The 24,092-nt window shown below is 39.4% G+C and overlaps 1 protein-coding gene across 1 annotated transcript in view; it reads left to right on the top strand.

Annotated features, from left to right (window-relative positions):
• The window catches only part of Mtrex (Mtr4 exosome RNA helicase), a 70,923-nt gene that overhangs the window by 22,835 nt on the left and 23,996 nt on the right, over nt 1-24,092 (top strand). The window contains exons 11-19 of the mRNA XM_076551888.1: nt 788-919; nt 1,565-1,644; nt 3,520-3,630; nt 5,459-5,560; nt 8,209-8,334; nt 12,128-12,278; nt 20,138-20,310; nt 20,803-20,871; nt 21,537-21,665. Of these exons, the coding sequence (XP_076408003.1) occupies nt 788-919; nt 1,565-1,644; nt 3,520-3,630; nt 5,459-5,560; nt 8,209-8,334; nt 12,128-12,278; nt 20,138-20,310; nt 20,803-20,871; nt 21,537-21,665 (1,073 nt within the window). The remainder of the gene's footprint in view (nt 1-787; nt 920-1,564; nt 1,645-3,519; nt 3,631-5,458; nt 5,561-8,208; nt 8,335-12,127; nt 12,279-20,137; nt 20,311-20,802; nt 20,872-21,536; nt 21,666-24,092) is intronic.

The raw sequence follows: 24,092 nt of genomic DNA on the forward strand, positions 1-24,092 counted from the left end.
GGGATTAAAGGCTATGCACCACAACGTCCATTAAAAAAAAAAATCTCGTTTTTTAATTTATCTTATGCATGTGTATATCTGTGTGTGCCTTTGGGGGCCAGAAAAGGGCATTGGGTCCCTTGGAGCTGGACTTAGAGGTGTTTGTGAGCCACTTGTTATGAGTGCTGGAATCCCAGCTCTGGTCCTCATGATTGAGTAACAAGGGCTCTTAGCTGCCGAGCCATTTCTCCAGCACCCCCATTGTCTGACTTTGAATTGGATTGTTTTTCTTGAATTATAAAAGTTCATATATTCTGGATAGACCTATATCAAATAACTTGTTGGGTTTTTTTTTTTTCCATATTATAGTAAACTTGGATTGGTTGTTCACTTACTGCTCTTATCTATTAAAGCACAGAGTTTTTCATGTTGGTGTAATCTAGTTTCACCTTTTTGTCATAATTGTTTCTCCTCTTAATGTCATAGCCAAGAATTCTCTATCTAATCAAGATTGTGAAGATCTTTTCTTTATTCTTTTTTTGGTTTTCCGAGACAGGATTTCTCTGCATATCACTGACTGTCCTGAACTCATTATGTAGTCCAGGCTGGCCTCGTACTCACAGAGATCCACCTGCTTCTGCCTCCTGAGTGCTGGGGTAAAAGGTGTGCGTCACCATGCTTGACTGATCATGACGATCTTTCTTATTTTTTATTGTAGGTTTTTTTTATTATTATTATTTTATAGTTACATTTAAGTCTGTTGTCCATTTTGAGTTAATTTGGGGTATGATTTATTTACCCTTTGCAGGTCCATCAAATGTGTTCAAGATTGTGAAGATGATTATGGAAAGAAATTTTCAACCTGTAATTATCTTCAGTTTTAGTAAGAAAGATTGTGAAGCATATGCTCTTCAAATGACTAAATTAGATTTCAACACAGGTATTACATAATTTCCACATGGTTTTAATGTTGCATCTAAATTAGTTTAAGACAAATTTCTAGTCATACGTCTGCTATATAATACTAGCATACGCAATTTGCTTATAATCATAATAGATAGTAGGTACTCAGCACCTTTGTAAAGCTTTATAAGGTTCTCTCAGATTCTTCCCCCTCCGTCTCTCCTTGGGCCAACACATGCTGGGCAAGCACTGCACCACTGCAGCTGAGTCCTTGGCCTTCTCCTAGTTCATTGGAAGCTAGAACTACGTAGCTCTATATTAAAGCCAGAGCACATTACTGAGAACCATTACAGTCATACCTTCTTGTACTTCATTATTATAAACCTAGTTATTCTGCATCTGTCTCTGATTCATTAAGGGTAGGTCTCTTGGTTAGAATAACTTATCGAAAGCACTGTCCTTCATTCTTACAGCAGTCTAGACCCACTCTTTTCTTCAAGCATGCTGAATTGCTCAAATAAGACATTTAGCAAATGTGTGTGTGTGTGTGTGTGTATGTATATATATGTATATATACACACACACCTTACTTAAAGATATACAGCTGGACAGTAGCATATCCTAGCCAAGACTGCCAGCCCAGGGGTTATTCATTTATGTGCCCTTCAATTTTCTCTCATAGATGAAGAAAAGAAGATGGTTGAAGAAGTATTCAATAATGCAATTGACTGCTTGTCTGATGAAGATAAAAAGCTCCCTCAGGTGAGTTAGTACCAATAAGTATGGATTTTAGCAGATATTAACTCATAGTTATTAATTTACTACACAATTGGTCTTTTCACTCAAATACCTTCATATGTGTTTCTAACTGTTGAAAAACTGCCAAGCAAGATTTTCTGTGTGAAAGAATTTTTCTCTTAAGAGAATATATAGCATCATCTAGAAATTATATTCCTGTATAACAAGAATTTATTATTGATTTTTAAGTCATTAAATTTCTCAGTTTATAAGGATTTATAAGAATACTGAACAAGAGTATACCTAATGAAAATTATGTATTCTTTAAGAAATAAACATCAGGGATAGAGAGATGGCTCAGAGGTTAAGAGCACTGACTGCTCTTCCAGAGGTCCTGAGTTCAATTCCCAGCAACCACATGGTGGCTTACAACCATCTATAATGAGATCTTGTGCCCTCTTCTGGCCTGCAGTCATACATGCTGTATACATAATAAATAAATCTTAAAAAAAAAAGAAAGAAAGAAACATCAGCTGGGTGCTGATACACACCTTTAATACCAGCACTCAGGAGGCAAAGACAAGTGGGTCTCTGAATTCAAGGCCAGCCTGGTCTACAAAGCGAGTTCCACGACAACTAGGACTATTACACAAAGAAATCCTGTCTGAAAAAAGAAAAAAAAAAAAAGAAATGAACATGTACTTTGCTTTAATCTAGTTCATACTTTTCCTTTCACTGTTGGGATTGACTGGGTATCTAAAATATGCTGATATTTAGGTGCCACTCCCAGGGATTTTGACTTAATTGGTCTAGTTTGAATCCCAGTTGGTAGAATCTTTAAAAAACTTCCCATATGATTTTACTGTGCATCCAAAGTACAAAACTACCCTGTTAACTAGATAGTGCAGGAAGTTAGAGTGAGGCAACTTGAGGGTGATGTGTTGTACTAATGAATATGTTGGTTTGTACAGGATTTAGGTTAGCCTACAATTACGGGGGTATGTTTCTTGGCATTTAAAATGGTGTTTTAACTTAGAAAAATTTAAAATCCTTTCCCTCCAGGTGGATGGTGAGTATTGAATGGCTGCTCCGTGGCTTGTTGGTGAAATTATTAAGGTCACTCCACGTAGTTAAAAGGGAGGTTTATTTTGTGGGGTAACTTACAAGTGAAGGGGTAAGTAGGTCACAGGGTCTGGGAAGGATGTAGTGCAGTCCGGCGGTGTGGGTCTTCAGGGCCTTCTCTCAGCCCCACCTTGTAGGCATGACAGTTACCGAAGCCCAGTGGGGGTTGGAACTTCCAGACCAAAGCTGGAATGGCTACCCACTACAGTGGCTTGTTGCATTTTATCCTAAAACAGTTAAAATGTGGGGTTTGGCAACCTTACTGAGGATGTGCTCTTCAGTTATTCTTTGGATTTTAAAGGAAATACGTTTTATAGTTTACTGTTTCATGATGAGAGTTGGAACTGCCAAGATCTTCTGTGTTTATTAATTTGGTTTTTTAAGAGGTAAGGGTTTGCTGCACTCAGTGACATTCCTGCCTCGGCCTCTGGAATAGCTGGGACTGTAAAGTGTGACCCTCCATGTCAGTTTACAGACGGACTCTGCTGACACAGCCTAGACTTGTGTGGGAGATGAAGTTGCAGTTTACAACTTACTAAGTTTACAGCTTGGAGGAGCAGAATCCTTGTATGTATTTAACACGGCTCTCATGGTCAAGCTAGGCCACAGTTGTGTTTCAAGTTGAATATGGGTTCGGTTTTTTTGCTTTTCTTCTGGGAAATCTTAAGTTTCCTTAAATCTAAATACCAATGTTTTCTTCTTTAGTTACCCATTTTCCCAAGTTTAGCGTTTTAAATTCCCTTTACCTTATAACATTACATTATTCCAAAATTACAGGTTGAACACGTACTTCCTCTTTTGAAACGGGGGATTGGTATTCATCATGGTGGTTTACTTCCTATTTTGAAGGAAACTATAGAAATTCTCTTTTCTGAAGGATTGATAAAGGTATTGTTTTATTTTTTATGTCTCAAAATTGTGTTGTATGAACAATGTAACTTGATCAAACTAGTGACCATTGTTTATAGGCAGGTTTGTTGTTGATGTTTGATTTTACAGTGTTCCACCACCCAGTCCCTATTGGCAGATTTGTCTTGTCCTGTCTTGTCTTTTTCCGTCTCGTCTTTTTTCTGACACAGTGTCTTACTCTGTAGCCCAGGTTGTCCTCCAACAGCAATCCTGCTTTGCCTATTGTATGCTGGGATTATGGGTATGAGCCATCCTATCTTGCTAGCTTTTTTTTATTTGTCTGCTTTCTAAAAAATTGTTTGTATAGAACGCCTTAGGGAAGTGCATTACTTTAGGTGATGAGCTCGACTACACATGGTGCCCTACCAGTGTTACAACCCTGGAGTGCAGGCAGAAGAAGTTACTTAGTGTCTTAGGTGGTGACACCGCCTGGCTGCAGCACAGTCGTGCAGAGTGTGCTGTTTGCTGGACTGGAGGCTGACTGGATAACTGCTCCTCTCCCTCATTGACTGATTAAAGGCAGAGTTAGATGCACGCTGTTTGCTATACTCAGGAAAGAATGCTTTAGGATAGTCGATTGAACTCAGTGGGAGTCTAGTTTGATCTTTTTTAAAAAACTTGACTGATGGGGCTGGGTGATGGTGGCGCACATCTTTAATCTCAGCACTCGGGGGGCAGAGACAGGCGGATCTCTGAGTTCGAGGCCAGCCTGGTCTACAGAGTGAGTTTCAGGACAATCAGGGCTACACAGAGAAACCCTGTCTGTAAAAAACAATCAATCAATCAAAAAGCCTTATTGCCTATACCCAGAAATGGGATATTAGAAATGCGAAACAACTTTAGAGTATAACCACTTGTGTGTGTTTTACCTGAGAGTCCTCAGCCTTATGAAGAATATTTAAAAGAAATACTTAAGTATTTTAATGAAGTCTTAGTACTGTAGTAAGTCCATGTTGATGTTCTTCTATAAATTATAAATTTTGCTAAGCTTAACTATTAGTGGATAATTTTTCAAGAGTATTAGAGATAATAACAGGCTGTTGAATTCAAGTAAAATAGTTTTAAATAAAATAAAAGAAGAAAGTTCATCCTGCTCCCTATTTCCCAGAAATGTTCACTAGCATACATTCAAACATACGACTTTTTTGCAAACAAAGTTTATTATATCACCAATGTTGTTTTGGCATATGGATGGTTCCTTTTTTAGTGACTAGTATTCCTTTGAGTTGATGAAGTATTATCTTTCCTGCTGATGAATATTTAATACCTTATTGACTTATAACTTTGCCTAAATCAACTATTTTTGTTTATAAAGGCTTAGAATTCAGTAGTCATGAATCTGTACTGCCCTAGAAACTTAATTGTGAAGTGATCTTCAGAACTAGTTTATTGCCCGTGAGAACGCCAGGAAAGTTGGCCGTGTTTAGAAGGATGCTCCACTGCCTCATCTTTCCACTGGTCCAGTTGTGTCCTCTCCATTTGATTGCACTGGGCCGTAAGGAAGACTGAGTTCCCTCAATTAATAAGTGTGGCAAGTGTAAAGGAAATCAAGTATTATTTAATAGATATGTCTATTACATTATATAATATTGCAATATCTATTATTCAGTAGTTATAGCTATTATACTATGTAATGTTATGTGATATGTATTATTTAATGGGTCTAGAATTCATCTTGCCACTTACTTTTGGCTTCATTAAAAAACTAAATTTAGAAATTAATACTAGCTTTATTTAATCTTAGAAATTATGACAGTTTTTACCTTAAAATCCATTAACTAATTATATAAATTCCTTCTTTATTTAGGCCTTATTTGCCACAGAGACTTTTGCTATGGGAATTAACATGCCAGCTAGAACTGTTTTATTTACAAATGCCCGTAAATTTGATGGGAAGGATTTTAGATGGGTAAGTAATTAATTGTATTTAAAAATAATAACTAATCTTTATTTTATCTCACATGACTTTGGCTCATATTGTTGAGATTTTTATTTCCAAATGCATAAGAGCTTCAAATGTAAATGGAGTTTCCCTAATCTGAAAATCTAAACTACTTCAAAACCTAAAACTTGAACACTGATGTAATGTCTCCAAAAAGTATTGGAATTTGAGACATATCAGATTTCAGAGTTTCAGATAAGGGATGCTCTGTTGGGTCTGTGGAGATATCTTAAAATCTGAAGTACTTCTGCTCCCAAGCATGGTAAGAAACAAGTTCCATCAACATTGAACCTTAGGTCCTTTGAATTGGTACCCAGCCCCTCAGTCAGATTCCTTTAGATGACTGGCTTTAGAGATAGGGTGCCAATGACTCTGGAGTTGTTTGAAGCACTCCCACTGCAGTGGCTGTGTTCCACCCACCACTTCCCCTTCGTCTTTTAGAAGAGAGGATCCTAACAGTTTATACATGTCTCCTTCCCACGAAGGAAAGTTGAGAGTGTGGCTGAAACAGTGAATTGGGCTAACATGTAAATCGAATCTCACAGCAAGTATCCCATTCAGCAAGTGGTTACCAAGCTCAAGATAGAGAGGTAGAGTGCTAATAGATAGCACTGGGGTCTGAAAGTAAACACATAACTGGAGCTGTGTAGGGTGGCCCACACCTGTAGGCCCAGCACTTGGGATGTAAGGACAGCTTCGAAACTATCCTAGTCTGGACTAGTGAGTTCTAGGCCATAGGGATACATAGGGAAACCCTACCTCAAACAAAAAAATAATTCCAACTTGCTGTCTGTCTGTTCTAAGACATATGTATAGGAAAGGTACATCATAAGAACAGAAGATGACTGGCTGGGGAGATGGTTCATCAGTTAAGAGCACTGCCTGCTCTTCTAGAGGACCCAGGTTCAGTTCTCAGCACCCACATGGTGGCTGACAGCTGTCTCTGACTCCAGTTCCAGATAATCTGACACCATCTTCTGACTTCTGTGGGCACTGTATTGTATACAGATGGTGCACAGACGTGCATGCAGGAAAAGTGCCCATACAAGTAAATAAAATGTAAATAAACCTTTTTTCCCCCATTAAAAACAATAGACGTCAATGGAGAAGTCTTACAGGAGAAGATAGTCCTTAAAATCAGCACCAGTGGCGGGGTACTTGTCAGGCCGGCAGCGAAGCATTGCTGGGTGGGAAGAAGGAGTGGTGAGGGAAGTAAGATGCATAGTTTGGGGGTTCCGTCTGTTCCAAAGGTTCACTGTCTGCCCTTTGGAAAAACTTAGATAGCTCTTTGCCTAAATTTTTCTCTTGAAATTAGTCATTTATTTTTCAGCTTAGAGTAGTAGTTTCTCATAATAATTACCAAAGTCCTGAAAAGTAATGATGAAAGAACTTTAAGGGCAAAGCATTATTTTTTTTCCCATTAGCTAATTACCTTTATTTTTTAAAACTTCTTTACATGTCAGTAGTAACTGCAAAATAAATTAGTAGTCCTTCCAAGAATTAACAATATCATTAAACCAGTATATGTAACACAATAAGACACACACATACACACACACACACACACACACACACACACACACACACACACACACACACCGTAGCGTTGTCTCATTATTTCCAAACTTGAACCCCAAACCAGTTTGAATTCTCCATTGTCATTTCCAAATACTGTCATCCATCCTCACAAATCTATGAAATCTTTGGAGGAATAGTAGCGGTTTTCAAGTGCTGCACTCTAATCAGTGGTTCTCAACCTGTGGATCTCAGCCCCTTTTGGAGGGCTGAATGACCCTTTCACAGCGGTCGACTAAGACTCTCGGAAAACACATGCAGGAAGAGAGAGAAGGAATAGGTGGAACCTGCTTTTATAGGTCGTCGTCCTTGTCCGTCCTTCCCGTGGCCCCCTGTGCATATGGGCTTACGTAGTTAGACCACGCATGTGTATAGATTATGTAGGACGTAAGGCCCTAGGATGACTAGGCATCTTGCCTGGCTACAGGACAGTGCATGCTCGGTCATGAGCTGGGGGAGTGGCTAGGAATTCTAACAAGTTTCTTCACCTTTATAAGTTCAGAAAGCCTGATCGTTCCCCATTAGATTGGTCTTACTGACAAATGAATCTACTAGCCCCCAGAGACACTTACCAAGAACTGTACCCCCTTCCAGGGAGGCCAATTTCATGTTAATTTAATTTTGAAGATTAAGAAGTTATTATGGTCAAGTAAGAAGTTAATAGTTGTTGAGTTTGCTTTGTAGTTAGTGTTCTTAGGTTTTGGTTGGTTTGGGTTTTTTTTGTTGTTGTTTTCATAATAATCTAGCCGAAAGGTATTTTTTTATGTCAGTGTATTAGCCAGTATTTCCTGGGAGGGCTTTCAAAAATTGGCAGTTGTTGGTTTAGTGAATATGTTGTCATTTTAGAACTAAAATTTAGGTTTCATGAGATTCTCACATGTTTTTTATTGTTGTGCCTTAACTTGACCAAAAGTTCATTTTTTTAAGTGGTTTTGTGAAATGAGAAAATTGTTTGTGAATTCTACAATAAGAGAAAATATCAGAATATATATATTTTTAACCAGATTTTCTCCTAAACTTGAGAATGTTTTCATATTCAGATTTCCTCTGGTGAGTACATTCAGATGTCTGGCCGTGCTGGAAGGAGGGGAATGGATGACCGAGGAATTGTAATTCTTATGGTAGATGAAAAGATGAGCCCAACAGTTGGAAAACAACTACTTAAGGTAAGACTCTGTTCTTTCTCCAGGATTCTAGGCTAGACTTTGTCTAGATGAGTTGATACTCTGTGACTCTCTGGGCTTAGGAAGGTAGAAGAACTTTACCGTTTATATTGTTCCATCTGATAGGCAGAGCAGTTAGCAACTCAGGCAGTGGAAATAGTGGGTGTGCAGATGGCCAGAAAGGGCAGAAATGCAGACGTCACCCTCCAGATTTAGGAAGCTCTCTACCTGCCTCCTCTGTTGGCCAGTGCTCTAACCATGAGAACACGAGGTAGGGTACCTGATACCAGTACTTCAGGTTGTCTGCTGCTTTACCTTTGTGAGGGTAAAAAGCCCCAAACATTGAATCAGTACTTTGCCTTTGGCTCGGCCTCTTTAATTACAAATATCCTAATCATAAACCTACGTTTTTCAACTGTATTGCAGAATAGCCTTTCCTTGTACCTTAATTTCCTTCTTTTTTTTTTATAACGATTCATCTTTTGTGTGGGAGGGCAGTGTGCCATAGCTCACTTGTGGAGGTCAGAGGATAGCCTGCAGGCGTCAGTCTCTTACACCATGTGGATTCTAGGGATTGAAATTAGTCTTCAGGCGTGGCGGCAAACACCTTTACCAGCTGAGCCATCTAGCTGGCATTCATTGTGAGTTTTGGTTAGTCTGGGATTTTCGTTTGTTTTGTTTTAGGCAGGGTCTCACGAAGTCTAGGTCACCCTCAGACTTGCTATGTAGCTTTTAAGCTGGCTTTAAACTCTTCCTGATCCTCTTGTCTAAGGACTGGATTACAGGTGTGTGTCACCACAGCTGGGCTTTAAAGGTCTTCTTAAGGAAGTTGGCTCTGGTTGCTTTCCTTCTTCACTTAGATGTTATGAAAACCCTTAGGAAATAGAAAATGTAACATCAATTAAAAACACAGTATTAACTGCCAGCTCATTAGCTTCTGGGGGGAAGGAGTTAAAGGTGTGTACCACCACCACCCAGAGCTCATTAGCTTCTTTAACTGAAGCTTTAGCATGTTTTGATTGATTTGTGTCTGTGTCTATGAAATATGCTGTTTACCTTTTAACACTTAGGAACTATTTGAAGAATTTGAAATAGGGTATACTATAGCAAAAATAGATAAAAGTGTATATATATATTCTGCATTTTCATGTGAGTGATGTTAAAGTTCATCTATATGTATTTATAGTCATATGCAGAGCAAGCAACAATATGGTAGATGGTAGCAGCACTTTTTAAAAGTTTTTATTATTTGATTAATTTATACATTATAAAATGTGTCTTGATCCTATCTGCATCCAACTGGTAGTTGAATTGTCCTCCTAACTTAGCCTTCTGGGTGCTAGGACTCTAGACATTTGTCACTCTGAGCATTTGGTATCTAGTTTCCAGTGTCGATGACCAATACTCACAAGACTGTTTATTTTCTTCAAAGGTGTGTGTGTGCTTGTGTGTAGGCTTGCATGCTTGTGTGTGCACTACCTCTTTGCAAGTACCTGAAGCCAGAAGAGGCTGGATTTCCTGGAAAGGGAGTTCCTGGTGGGTAAGAGCCATCCAGTGTGGGTGCTGGGAACTGAGCTTTCTCTTCACCACTGAACTGTCCCTGGAGGACTGTTTATAAACAGCCACGAAAATTATGCAAAACTGAAGCTTCAAACTCTACCAGACAGATACATTTAAAATAACTTGTTTCTCTGTCATTTTTCATCTATTTCAAGGGGGAGAAAATACAACATTTGGTGTGAGGTGTGTGATTGATTTCAGTATCTGAATGTAGGAAATTTACTTCTCATATCTTATTGCTGAACAAAGTCATGAATCAAAATGGAATTATATTTAGGAATATTTAGTTGGCAGCAAAAGAAATTGAACCCAGGATATTTAGGATGGTAACCATAGTAACCCAAACATGGTTTGACGAACTGTTTAATAAGAATGATAGCAGTGGTGAGCAAAAATATTAATCTAAAGTATACTGAAAACAGCATCTACAGTAGTTGATTTAAAAGAAGGAATAAAGCAGAAAAAATAACTTGTAAATTAGAATGTAGGTTGCTGTCCTTGCTCTGTGATCTGACAAGTTAGTCAGAATAAATGGTATCACCATATTTTTTATCCAGATTAGAAAAGAAGTGGTTGTATTTATCAATGTGCTAGGGAAGTTATAAGGGCTTTGCCATTGGATATGGGATGCCATTTTAGGTGTCAAGGCCCTGAGCATTCAGATGAGCTAGAATAAAGATTTGCTGTTTATTTAAGTCCAGATTTCATAGAAAAGGTAATAAGAGGGCGAAAAACCCAGAAAATTAAAGGCAGGATCTATTTGTAGAATTTCAAAGTAGCTGAAATTGTCTTAAATTTCATTCTTTTCCATAAATCTAGGTTCCTGTTAACTCTACCTGTTTGAGATCTTCTTTTTAAAGTAAATAGAATCAGAGTTTTAGAAACATTGTGACTGGTACTCTAGTGCAGGTCTCTCTTAGCTTTTTTTTTTTTTTTTTTTAATGTGGGAACACTTCATTCAAAACTTGAGTAAAACTACTACTACTCTTCACAGATTGTCTCCACACATTTAAGATGCGGAAGTCCCAGCACTTAAGCACCCTAACAGCATTTCTTGAGTTTGTCACGCCACTGAGAGCCGTGTGGCAGAAGTAGCAGCACCTGGGTTTCAGGATGTGTTTTCTAGGAGTTCATCTTTTTAAAAACTCGTCACTATTTTATAAGAGTTTAAGACAACAATGCTCACTCTTCATGTTACATGAAGAGAGATGTGGAAAGAGTCATGCCTTTTAAGTTAGGCATGGACTAGAAATAGAGAGCACTTACTTAGAAAGGAAAAGCACTCCAAGAATGGAACTGGGTTAATGAGCTGAGGAAAGAAGCCAAAAAAAAAAAAAAAAAATTAATGTTTCTTTCATATGGCTATACAACTGCTTTCGCACCTGCAAAGTATTTTATAAAGAAAAAGATACTTCTCAAGAGCCACTGTTAGAAACTGTGAGCTTAGATGTTGAGGCAATATTTTGGATAAAAAACTTTGGTGCAAGCTAACAGTTTTCTACAGTAAAAATGTACAACAAAATAGTGCCTAGTTATCCTGTCTCTTCTTTGGTACCAGCCACATTTGGAGGTGTAAAAGAATTACCAAAATATAGAGAAAGACCTATAACGTGGGAAATATGTCAGCAGCTCTTCTGTCACAGATTTCCAGTACACTCTTTTTCTCCAGATACTGCTCTGAAATATTAGTACATTTTGTTATTATATGCCCGGTTATGCTGCAGCCACTCATCTCAGCCTTAGTAACCTAAGGTGCAGGTCTCTGACCTGCTCCATGCTCGTCACAGGTTGTTAGAACAGACTCCACTAAGCATCCTTAAAGAGCCAGCCAGATGGAGCATGAGCATGGACCGTCACTGTGCCAGAAGGAGAATATAGCTTTTCCTACCAGCAGTTAAACACATGGTCAGAAAGTGACACGTCATTTTCCGCCACATTCATTGATCCTACCTGCTGGGAGACCAAAAAGACAATCCTGCTTTGTGCCTGGAAGGAGAGAGCTAAGCATATTTTGCGTATAGTTTTTGAACCACTATATCCCCTGCTGATTTTAGTCACCCTTGACTTATGAAGAGATTAAACATTTTATCACTTTGCTTCGGTGCACCCCCCCCCCCAAAAAAAAGAGCTTATATATTTCTGTATTTGTTAGTGTAGGATAAATTATTAAGCATATTACAAGTCTTGTATAAATTTATTTCGGAAATGTGCACAATTGTCCTGCTTTTTCTTGAAGGGCTCAGCTGACCCTCTGAATAGTGCTTTCCATCTGACCTATAACATGGTTTTGAACTTACTACGAGTAGAAGAGATTAACCCCGAGTACATGCTGGAAAAGTCCTTCTATCAGTTCCAGCATTACAGAGCAATCCCAGGAGTGGTGGAGAGTAAGTATGGAATTTCCTCGTTTAACTGGACCTGACTGCCTTACTGGTTGTTTTGATCACTTTTCTTTCTAGCACAGCAAATCCTGGCCATTAAGATAAAGAATGTAGAATTGTATTCTGGGTTTATAGACTGGAATATTCAAAATAAACGTAGGCAATTCTGACAAGATACTTTTTTCTAGTTAGATCAACCACAGTGTAATTTACGATTTTAATATATATCTCATTCAAATTCATGTCCTTGAATAATGTAACAAAAAGCTCACTATACAATTTGCTATCTAAAATGAATATATTAGTCTTGACAGCACACAGGAAGTGCTCTAACAGGCTGGGGAGAGGGCTCAGTCAGTAGAGTGCCTGCTGTACACGCATGGGGACTTGAATTTGGGTCCTAGCATGCATGGCTTTGGTTAGTTTGTTTTTCAATTACGTGTGGTGGCACATGACTGTAACCCTAGTAAGATGGAATAAGAAGAAGGTGGATCCTAACGTTCACTGGCCGGCCAGTCTAGCTAGTTGGGAAACTCCATTCATTAAGAATCCGTGTCTTAAAAGATAAGGTAGAGAGCAATAGAGGAAAACACATCAGCCTCCGGCTTTGAAACACATGCACACATTTGTATGTGCACCCCCCTACACACAGATAGACACAGACACAGACACACACACACACACACACACACACACACGGTATGCAGACACAAAAAGAATGCTATAACCTCGTGAATGATTAAGAAACTACAGTACTTACCTTGGGTTTGAATTGAGCAGTTTGAAAATATCTAATTCTTAATATACACAGACAGCTGTACAACCTCAGCTGCTGCTTTGTAGTTCTTTTATCCTGTTGTTTTGTTTTGTTTTTGTTTTTGTTTTGAGCTGAGGATCGAACCCAGGGCCTTGCGCTTGCTAGGCAAGCACTCTACCACTGAGCTAAATCCCCAACCCTTACCCTGTTTTCTTAATGTGCACTCTTGTACTAATTGTGGCACTTAACATTGGTATTGCTCATTAAATACCCTATACATAACTGTTAAGTGCTAATAAAGTCACATTATAGATTTCTTTCTTTCACTGATGTAGAGGATTACACATACTGATTTTTAAGATAACCCAGATTAAGTGAAGTATAATGTGCCAGCCTTAGAGAGGTAAATTTACTTAAACATGGAAACAACTTCATTCTCCCTTCTTACAGACAGGCACACGCATGCGCATACACACACACACACACCAATACTCACCAACACTGCAACGACAACTATTTCTTCTATCCTTAAATATTTCTGGCTTTAGTTTAACAAAGATTCTCCAGCGTATACATCGAAGCTGGAAGGAGCGTTGGCATCATCTTATCAATACACAACTGTAGGAGTGCAGAGAATCGGTATTGTAAGGTTGCATGTTTGATTGGTGGTGACATTGGGAATCTCACTACCAGCCAGCACTGTTGTTGTTTGTTTTTGTGAAAGCGTGCCTTGTTCCTTTGTGATGAGTTGACAAAATAGATATCACCGTTTAATTGAAAACATGACAAAAGCTGACTAACGAAAAGTGAGCTCAAGTTACCGTGTGTGTGTGTGTGTCTGTGTCTGTGTCTGTGTCTGTCACTCTGTGTATGTGTCTGTCCAGCCATGACACACATTTGGGCGTCAGAGGACAACTTGATTTCCTCCTCCTACTGTGTGGGTCTTGGGGATTGACTCAGGTCATCAGACTTGGGAAGGGAGCACCTTTCCCCGTAGAGACCTCTGGCTGCTTTTTAAATCTCACTTTTACTTACATTTTCATCAGCAAAGTGGAAATTTTTGAAACATCTTAAACAATTAGTAAGAAGTTTATAATTTCAGGAGATACTGCATTTCAGTAATTTCTCTCACTACACAGTGCCCCTTATTTGTGTCTGATAAACTAGTGTTAGCACTGTAGTGTTAGCAGATAGGAAAGTATGTTTCTAGTTTTAGAGAGTATACTTTTACAGAAACTGAATTTCTTGTCGGTGAGAACTATATAATAACGTTTTTAAAATGAAGGTTAAATTTATGTTGGATTTGGTTTTGAATACAGGAGGTATAAAAACAGAAGGAGATTGATTAGTTTTGCCTCCCACTATAGCAATTTCACATTTTCTTAGAAACGGGCTAAGAGCTCGCAGTGGTTTCACGGACTTGCCGTGGCAGGTACCGCCGGGCCGTGCACGAGTAGGATGTCTGTCTGTTCTCCCACACCTGGTCCACCGTGAGACGGCTGCCGAGTCCGAGTGCCAACAGGCAGAGGCTAGTTTGGGTGCCTGCCTCCTGATTCTCTTCCCCCGTCCTCTCCTTCCCTCTCTTGTTGACTTCTTTCTTCTTTATTTTGACAAGCTCCCCTTTAAACTTCATATTTTACAGCTCCAAAGGAGATGTTGCAGGTACCGTAGAAAATAAAGGGAAAACTAAAACCCTATAATGGCACCCAGCTGGGTTCAGATTGTTTATTAATTAAAAACAAAATGTCCGAGTGGTAAATGAGTGTGTGCCGCTGTAAGCTCACCCGTCCACGTTATATGGAGGCAGGGACTGACAGGAGAATATTCCCTTATCATGCTTTCCCTTGTCTTTTGAGACAGTAGCTCACAGATTCAGCTAGACTGACCAGCCAGCAAACTCCCTTCCTCTCTAAAGGAAGCATTTGGCTACAAACTAAGGGTTTATAGCTTTGTTTTATGTGCTGTTTTGTAAAATACTGGGGCTCTTCATGGTGGTAACCATACCGACAGTGACGCCAGCTTCTTGGGCCATGTGATTGGGGTGTAAGATTCGGTACCCTCCCACCCCATCTTCATTTTCACTGTCCACTGTTAACATCATCGTCGATAGAAATAGTAAGTGAACTCGTCCAGAGAGAAACAGTCCATATGCTGACTGCACACTGGTCTGAGTGGTACAGTGACCTGATCTTCTTTACCCACCTTTGTCGCTGATGTGCATGCGGTATGTGTGCACACCCATTAGTCACTCGGGGGTTTAGCTTGTCAATTGGACGTCACAGTGTTTGTAGTCAAGGAACCCTTATTTTACTAATAATGACTCCAAGGTGCAGCAGTAGTGATGTGCCACAAAGAATCGATAAAGTCCCTCTGTGTAAGGATCATCTCACATATATATATCGTGGAAAGAAGTGTGAAGCCTGTAATACCAACAGACTGGACTTCTGAGTGGACCATTGCAAGCTTGAGACCGGTTTGGGCATCTTACAGAGAAGCAGTAAGGGAAAAAAAAGTTAATTTATATTATATATTTTTAAAAGTCGGGGGTTGGGGAGATGGCTCAGTTAAAGTACTGTGGCATAAGCGTGAGGACCTGAGTTTAGATCCTAAGCACCCTGTAAAAAGCTAGGCGTGGTGAAGCGTGCTGGTAATTCCTGTGCTAAAAGGAGGTGACAGGACAATTCTTGGGGGTTCACTGGTCAGTAAAAATGATGGGGAGGTGGTTGAGAAAGGCATTCCAATGTCAGCCTCTGGCCTCCACATATACTCACATGGGCAAGCCTTCCTATTCACCCACATGCACATGTACGTACAAACCTCCCCGCCCCCAACACACACACATACACAAGGCCACAATTACAGCTTAGTGGTAGAGTGCTTTCTTAGCAAGCACACTGCCTTGTGTTTAATCCTTAATTCCACAGGAAATATAAATAAATATAGGACAACATATTGAGAGGTGGAGACCATATTCATATAACAATCAAGGGATTTTGTACTTTGTGATGTACAAAGTACCTCCAGGATGCATGTACTGTGCATCTTGGAACTTGTCACCCACTGAATAAAAGAGGAACTGCTGTGTTGTCCTTATTGAATTGATTTGTTTCAGTAGGGACCACATAGGCAACTTTGCCTTAGTAGTTTCTGTATTTCCTAATTCTTACGTTTATATTGTTATCATCTCCCCCTCCCCCTCTTTTTTGTTTTGATTTTAAGACAGGGTCTTACTGTGTAGTCCAGGCTTCCCTCAAACTCAGCAAACCTGTCTCCAGCTTCTGTGAGTAATGAGCTTACAGGCATGATCCCTGACTACATCATCGCTTTTGAAAGCTACAAATGCAAAAAGATGCAGAAGTGGTGGTCTTTAATTTTTTAGTCAGCCTCCGACTGTAGCCTAGGCTGGACTGGAACAGCCCAGGTCTTCCCAAACTCACAGCGATGGTTGGCTTTGGTTTTCCAAGTACTTGGCTTGAGTCACCACACCTAACTCTGAACTTGTGACAGCTGCTACAAGAGTGCTGTTTATTTACAGAGTTACTGAAGCTGCTTGAAATTACTCTAATTTCTCACTCAGTAGTTCAGTGATTAGAGATAGAAGGGACACATCCAGGCAGATGCTCCCCTTAAAACTCTGTCTACTAAGTCCTGCGTGTTACTTTGTAACTCTAGGTATGACAGAGCGATTATCACTTCACTGTATTTTCATCTTTATACTTATTCAGCCTAGGGCCTTGTGCATGCTAGACAAGAACTCTATCACTGCTCTCAAACTTTTTGATGACTTCAGTTTGTCCACTATTTCTTCTGTAGACCTATTTTAAATTTGTAGGTTGGGGTAGATGTGTGGGTACATGTATGTGTAAGGGTGCACTTGCCTATATGTGTATATATAGAGGCTAGAAGTTGACAGTGAGTGTCCCTCTGTGTTCTGCACCTTTCTTGGTTTTTTTTTGGTGTGTGCATGTGTTTGTATATATGTGCAGATGTGGAGGCCAGAGGTGGGCATCAGGTAGCCTCCTCTTAGCATTCTTTGCCTTATTCCCTTGAGACAGGTTCTTTGCCTGAACCTGGAACACAACTTTTGCTATGCCAGTGGCCATCATGCCCAAGTGATCTTTCTGTTTCTCTCCCATATCACTGGGTTACAGGCATGAGTGGCCATACCTAGTGTTTTATGTGAATGCTAGAGCCAAACTCAGGTCATCATACTTACGGAACAAACATTCTTGTTCATTTAACTATCTCCTTAGCCTTCCACATTTCTTCTTTTCTCCCGTGACTTTATTTAATTATTTTGGGAGTGTGGTACATATGTCCTGGCATACATATGGAAGTCAGAGGACACCTTGCAGGAGTCAGTTCTTACCTCCACCATGTGGGTCCACCAAGCAGGGGATTGAAGTGCATTGGGATTAGTGATACATACCTTTATCTGCTGAGCCGTCTTTCTGACCCTGCCTTATTTTTCAGATAAGATTTGTCTTTTTAGGCTAGCCTAGCTACAGAGGTGCCTGCCATGGGTGCCAAGAATTTAAATGAGGTCCTCACCATTGTACAGCAAAGAGCCACGGAGCATCTCTCCATCCCCTTCTATAAACCAGCAGTTTGTTTTTTGTTTTTTGTTTTTTTTTTCCTGGCAATTTACTCTATCACGTGTGCTGTTACTGATAGCATTCTAGTCTTTAGGGAATTAAACTCAGTTTCTGTTAGCGGAACAAGTTCATTTAAAAGTAACTAGGAACACAAAAGTGCAGCCATCTTAGGGAGCAGTCTGTGCAAAGCCTGCTAGTATAATAAAATGACTAATAGTACAGTTGCAGCATCCTTCTAGTTTCTTCATTACGCTGTGACTAGGAACGGTCTATATGTGGTTTGAACTAGTCTCTAGGAAAGCTTTGTGAGTCACGTAGACAGTCTTATCCTCCTCTTTCTTCAGTTGTTAAAAGTTGAAGCATACACGTTAAATAGAAGTTTGATATAAATCCAAAGAAGAGTCCATAATAAATTCCAGTGTCTATTGTGTATGGATTTTGAACAGAATAACTGTAGAATGAAGTTGAGACCTTACCTCACATTATGAACCACAATGAACTCAACTGTTTTAAGTGCTGAAACTAGAAGACTCAAACAGCAGAGACACAAATCTCTTTAGATTTGATACCACAAGTATGAACAAATACATAAATGAATAAATTGGATTTCAACAAAAGTAAAAACTTGTTCTTGAAACTATGGATGGTGTAGAATATTATTTTAAGGTGTGATACTTTTGTTTATGTTGCATTTGTTTAACTCTGTGAAGCTGTGTTACTGTGCCTGTGTTACACAAATCCTACGTGGTCTTATAATAAAAACCTGGAGTCAGCTATTGGGACAAATACTGAAAGATCAGAGGAAACAAGCCACAGCCACTTCTCACCTCACCAGCTCCTCAGCTGAAAAAGAGAAGATCCGGTCTCCACCAATCCTCTGACTGAATGCCTCTGAGTCCTAGTTCCTGTCTCCTCACGCCTTATGTGCCTTTCTCCTCTCAGCCATTTCACTTCCTGTCTCAACCTTCCTAGTGCTGGGATTAATGGCATGTGTGTGCTTCCCAAATACTGGGGTTAAAGGTGTGTGCCACCACTGCCTAGCTTTGTTTCTCTCCTAGACTGGATCAATCTCTTGTAGCTCATTGTGGCCTTGAACTCACAGAGATCCAGGTGGATCTCTGCCTCCTGAATACTAGGATTAAAAGTATGTGCCACCACTGCCTGACCTCTATGTTTAACTGTGGCTGGCTCCGTCCTCTGATATTCAGGCAAGTTTTATTATAATACAACAAAATATCACCATGTGCCTGTCTAAAACACCTGATGGTCTAATAAAGACATGAACGGCCAATAGCAAGCCAGGAGGAAGGATAGGAGGGGCTGGCAGGCAGAGAGACTATATAGAAGGAGAAATCTGGGAGCCAGGAAAAAAGTAGCCAGAGAAGGAGGAGGACATCGGGGACTAGCCACACAGCAAGCCAAGGAGTAAGAGTAAGATTCACAGAAGTAAGAGAACGGGAAAAGCCCAGAGGTGAAAGGTAGACGGGCAATTTAAAGTTAAGGAAAGTTGGCAAGAAACAAGCCAAGCTAAGGCTGGGGATTTATATTTGGGAGCTGGGTGACAGGCCTCTCAAAAGAGCAAAAACAACAACATATGGAGAAGATAGAAATGTGATAAATATTTAAAAACCCTCTATCTAATAAAAAAGAAAAAATCTAGATCCAGAATGTATAATATACTCTTAGGACTCAACAAAAGACAGTTCAGTTTAAAAATGGACATGGGCTAGGTGTGTGGCTTAACAGTTGGATACTTTTCTAGCACCTGAAAGGCCCTGGGTTTATTCCCTAGTTCTTCAAAAAGTAAATAAATAAACTAATGATAAACCATGAAGAAATGGTAAGAAGTACATAGTGGGATGCTGATCATCATTGCTGAGAAATACAGTTCAAAACTACTTCACACACTCATTGGGATCAGTACTTTTTTAAAAAGCTAAACAACAGAATGGTATGTTACTGTAGAAGATTGTTAGAGTTCCTCCGGTGTAATGGGGAATTACCACATGACTCAGCACCTCTACTCATGGTTAAGTTGAAAACGTTCAAACAGAGGCTGTCCATGAATATTTATAATAGCACCTTGGACATTGCTGAAGAGTAAAAGCGGGGTATGCATCCATCAGCTGTGAATGTTTAAGTGAGTGTATGTTTTTACAAAGTTCTGGAACCATATAATGGTGTTAACTTCTCTGTGATGTGTATTTTTCCATAGCAAAAATAATTGAACACTGGATTGAAAGCATAATGGAGTGCTTTAGGAAAGGAGCCTAACACTGGAAGGGCAGAGTAGGGAGTAGAATCATAGGCAGTAGGTTAGCACAGAGTGTAATGCCCATAGGAAGACAGTGAACTGACTTTTAGTGGAGAGAAGGCAGATGAGACCCATTCCTTCTCATAGAATCTCAGTGACTGACTTTGTTCTCTAGAATCGTAATAGAAAAATAGTCCTGGGTGTGATTTATGTGAGATGTGTAGAGTTTTTCATAGCATCATCTGTGCTTTATTTGCAGAGGTAAAGAATTCAGAAGAGCAGTATAATAAAATAGTAATCCCCAATGAAGAAAATGTGGTCATCTATTACAAGATTAGGCAGCAACTTGCCAAGCTGGGAAAAGAGATTGAAGAATATATTCATAAACCAAAATACTGCTTACCATTTCTACAGCCAGGTCGCTTGGTAAAGGTACGCCCTAGTTTCTCTATAAAATGTTAGTGTATTACAGTATCTGAAAACCTTTTGATTAAAGACTGTTGTTTATATTGGCAAATGTCTCCTGTTAATAGGATGTGATCAGGATCTGTCATTTGACCTGTTTGATATTGTCCCTATTTTGACATTTACATTAAGGCTTTCAGTTAATACTTTTCCGTTTTCTATTGTGAGATGCTACCTAAAAATGAGCCAGTTTGCAGTCTGAAATCATTAGATATAAAATACTTAATAATGTCAGAACATTAGCATTTGTTTTCCAGTTGAAAGATTCCTATTGTGGCAGTACTGAGAGCTGGTGAAATCTAGTGCTGGATGTTTTTGTTTTGTTTTGTTTTACTATAGATCTTTTAAAAACATTAGGAAAATTTAAAAATCTTATTAGCCTGTAATGTAGCTAGATATAGAAGGCTACAATTGCATATTCAATATGAACACTGTTTTTGACTTCTTTTCTATTTCCAGGTGAAAAATGAAGGAGATGATTTTGGTTGGGGAGTAGTGGTGAATTTCTCCAAAAAGTCAAATGTTAAGGTAAACTGTTGCCCTTGAGGAGATAGAGGGATTTTCTAATGACAGGTTCCAATTTCAGGAGTTCACATTTCTCCTCTTTGTGTCCATCAGATTGTTGCCTACTACAGCTAAATAATAATGATAATAATAATAGGCACATGACACATGATTGACTTAATTTCAAGAATAGCCACTCTTCTAACAATTTAACAAGATCATATTTTATTTCGTAGAGATAGATTTATGATACTACTGATTTTGTTGCTTTTCTAAATTTTACACACTACTCAGAAACTTGCAATGATATTTGATGTCATAGGTCATCATGGTCACATTATTAAGTTAAAATTAATAAGCATCCGAGTTATTCCTTCCTGTGCTTTGCCATCAACAGGACTGCTTTGAAGGCTACAGAGACCACCTTAGAAGTAAACGTTAGTGAGAAAATAAGCCCTGTTCACACAGAGTTAATGCACTTATCTTTTTTGTTGTTGTTGTTGTTGTTGTTGTTTGGTTTTTCAGGACAGGGTTTCTCTGTGTAGCTTTGCGCCTTTCCTGGAACTCGCTTTGGAGACCAGGCTGGCCTCGAACTCACAGAGATCCGCCTGCCTCTGCCTCCCGAGTGCTGGGATTAAAGGCGTGCGCCACCACCGCCCGCACTTATCTTTTTGATCCTGCTTTTCTAGCCTAATTCTGGCGAGCTGGACCCTTTGTATGTGGTGGAAGTGCTCCTGCGCTGTAGCAAAGAAAGCCTGAAAAATTCTGCTACTGAGGCAGCAAAGCCAGCAAAACCTGACGAGAAAGGAGAGATGCAGGTGTGTGTGCTTGTCACCTTCAGATTACTCTATGAGCTTTAGATGTAAGACACTGAAAAATAGTAAGAGAAAGAGACAAAAGAAAGATGAGTGTCAGGAACACTGGTCTCACCTACCATGTGAAATACTCACTCTCTTGTTTGTGTGTGATTGGTTGTATTTCTCCTGGTGGTGGGGCTTGCTCCCAAGAGCTTGTGCATGGTGCATGCTAGGCAAGCGTTCTACCATTGAGCTACATATATCCCTTGTGTGGCTTCTATTTTTATATTGGTATAAGTCAGATAATTAGTAGTAAAATCTTAATTACAGAGATTCCAAGTATCTGAAGATTAAGATCATGCTAGAATTTTCTTATTTATAAGTAATATGGCATATTGACTAAATTTTTAGGGAATACTTGTTATAATAAACTTGATTTCTAGAAAGTAAAATCTGCCACTGTGTCTTTGGATCAGTAAATCATTATAGGTTGTGGAATTGGCAGTGTTTAAAGACAATTTAATACTGAACATTTTTAAATGAGTTAGAAGTCTGTAATTCTGAACACTGCCTACCTCTTGATCTCTTGTTCTTCAGTGTTCTAGTTTGTTCTCCAGAATTCTGTCATCAAAAGCGTCTTTATACTTTCCCAGCATTTACTGCACCTACTAGCTGCCTAACTGTCAAAGAGGCTAGAACTCCTCCTTCGGTGCATATTCACTGTACCTAAAGGACCTTAGGAGCTACTGCAACTGGAAATAGCAGATGTGTGCACTCATCTCAGGACTCTCTGTTTCTCATGGAGGATGTTGATAGTGAACCATGGCTATATTTATTACTAAAAATGGGCTGATATCCCAGACTGTAACCCAGCTAGCCATTCCTTCTTTATTGTACTAGCGTTTCAGCTGTAGCCTAATGGCTGTCTGTCGTTGCTTGTAGGCCCTAGTTTTATTAAGCCTACCTCTTTACTTGTGGACCTTAGGTTTAATTCAGTAAGAAGCCTCTTCAGGGAAGCCTTCATTAAACATTGTGAAAACTGAGGGTCTTTCCTCTGCTTCTAATGGTGCTTTTAAAGTTGCATTTATTTCCGTTTATACGGCACTGGCATGGAAGGAAGCTGAAGTGGGTGGGAATGTAGAGTCAGAGTGGGAACATGATGGCTGTGAACACTTTGAAAGCTGAATTCAGTCACTTTCCCTAGGAGAAAAGGCTTCTGGATGACAAATATAAGGTGCTTTTTGTCATAGAATCTATCCAAAGTAAGTTATGTAATCAAGACGCTGGCCTATGTAATTCTAGGTCACTTAATGTTTAACAGTCTGTTCTTCTGAGATAGTAAAAACAGGCAGTTGTGTGTGTGTGTGTGTGTGTGTGTGTGTGTGTGTGTGTGTGTCATGTGTTCAGTGTGTTTGCATGTGGATGGAGTTGTGTATAGGGTAGGTACCTCAATCACTCTACTATATTTTTTAAGACAGTAGCTCAATGAACCTAGGGCTCACTGATCCAGGGATGCCAAGGATTCTGCCTCTGCCCCTCCAGCGCTGGTATTAATCGTGGCACTTGCCTCTGTGCCAGCTTTCATGTGGATGCTGGGAATAGAACTCAGGCTCGTGCTTGCACGCGTGGCACCTGTTTATTTCATTTTAGAGCCTTGGGCCCTTATTTAGAAAGCTTTATGGGTTTGGTTTTGTTTCTTAAGATTTATTTTTAATTATGTGTATGTGCACCAATACAGTTAGTTGTCTGTGAAGGATAGAAATGGGCGTTATATCTCCTGGAGCTAGAGTTACCAGAGGTTGTGCAGAAGCAGCCCATACCGAACTGTTTTCATGCTGAGCCATTTCTTTGGACTCAAAACTTCATATTGCTAATTAGGGACCTCTTAGGCATACATGTTGAACTATTTTATACATAATAATTCAATGAAGTGGACATTATTTTTCCCCATTCTATGATGAGGAAATTGAAGCATAGAAAAAGTTAGGTAGCTTGTCCAGGGTCCTGGTGCTAGCTGAAGGCTGACTTCAGCCACAGGGATCTAAAATATAGACTGTGTATAAGCCGTCATACCGGTTCTGCTGAATAAGGCCAGTGCTTTACTCATGGAGTCTTTTCACCTATGCATGTCTTTGTTGTTGGTAAGCAGTAAGTCTTTGGGGGCCAAGTATAAATGTGGCTGTGGTATAAGTCAGATAATTAGTAGTAAAATCTTAATTACAGAGATTCCAAGTATCTGAAGATTAAGATCATGCTAGAATTTTCTTATTTATAAGTAATATGGCATATTGACTAAATTTTTAGGGAATACTTGTTATAATAAACTTGATTTCTAGAAAGTAAAATCTGCCTAAGACTAAATGTTGACAGATGTGAGCCTAGGAAATGGTTGGCCTCCTTGCAAGTAGATTTAGGCCTTCCAGATTTTAGCAGTCAAAGAAGCAAAAT

Source organism: Peromyscus maniculatus, chromosome 15, assembly GCF_049852395.1.
Source record: "Peromyscus maniculatus bairdii isolate BWxNUB_F1_BW_parent chromosome 15, HU_Pman_BW_mat_3.1, whole genome shotgun sequence".
Classification (NCBI taxonomy): Eukaryota; Metazoa; Chordata; class Mammalia; order Rodentia; family Cricetidae; genus Peromyscus; species Peromyscus maniculatus.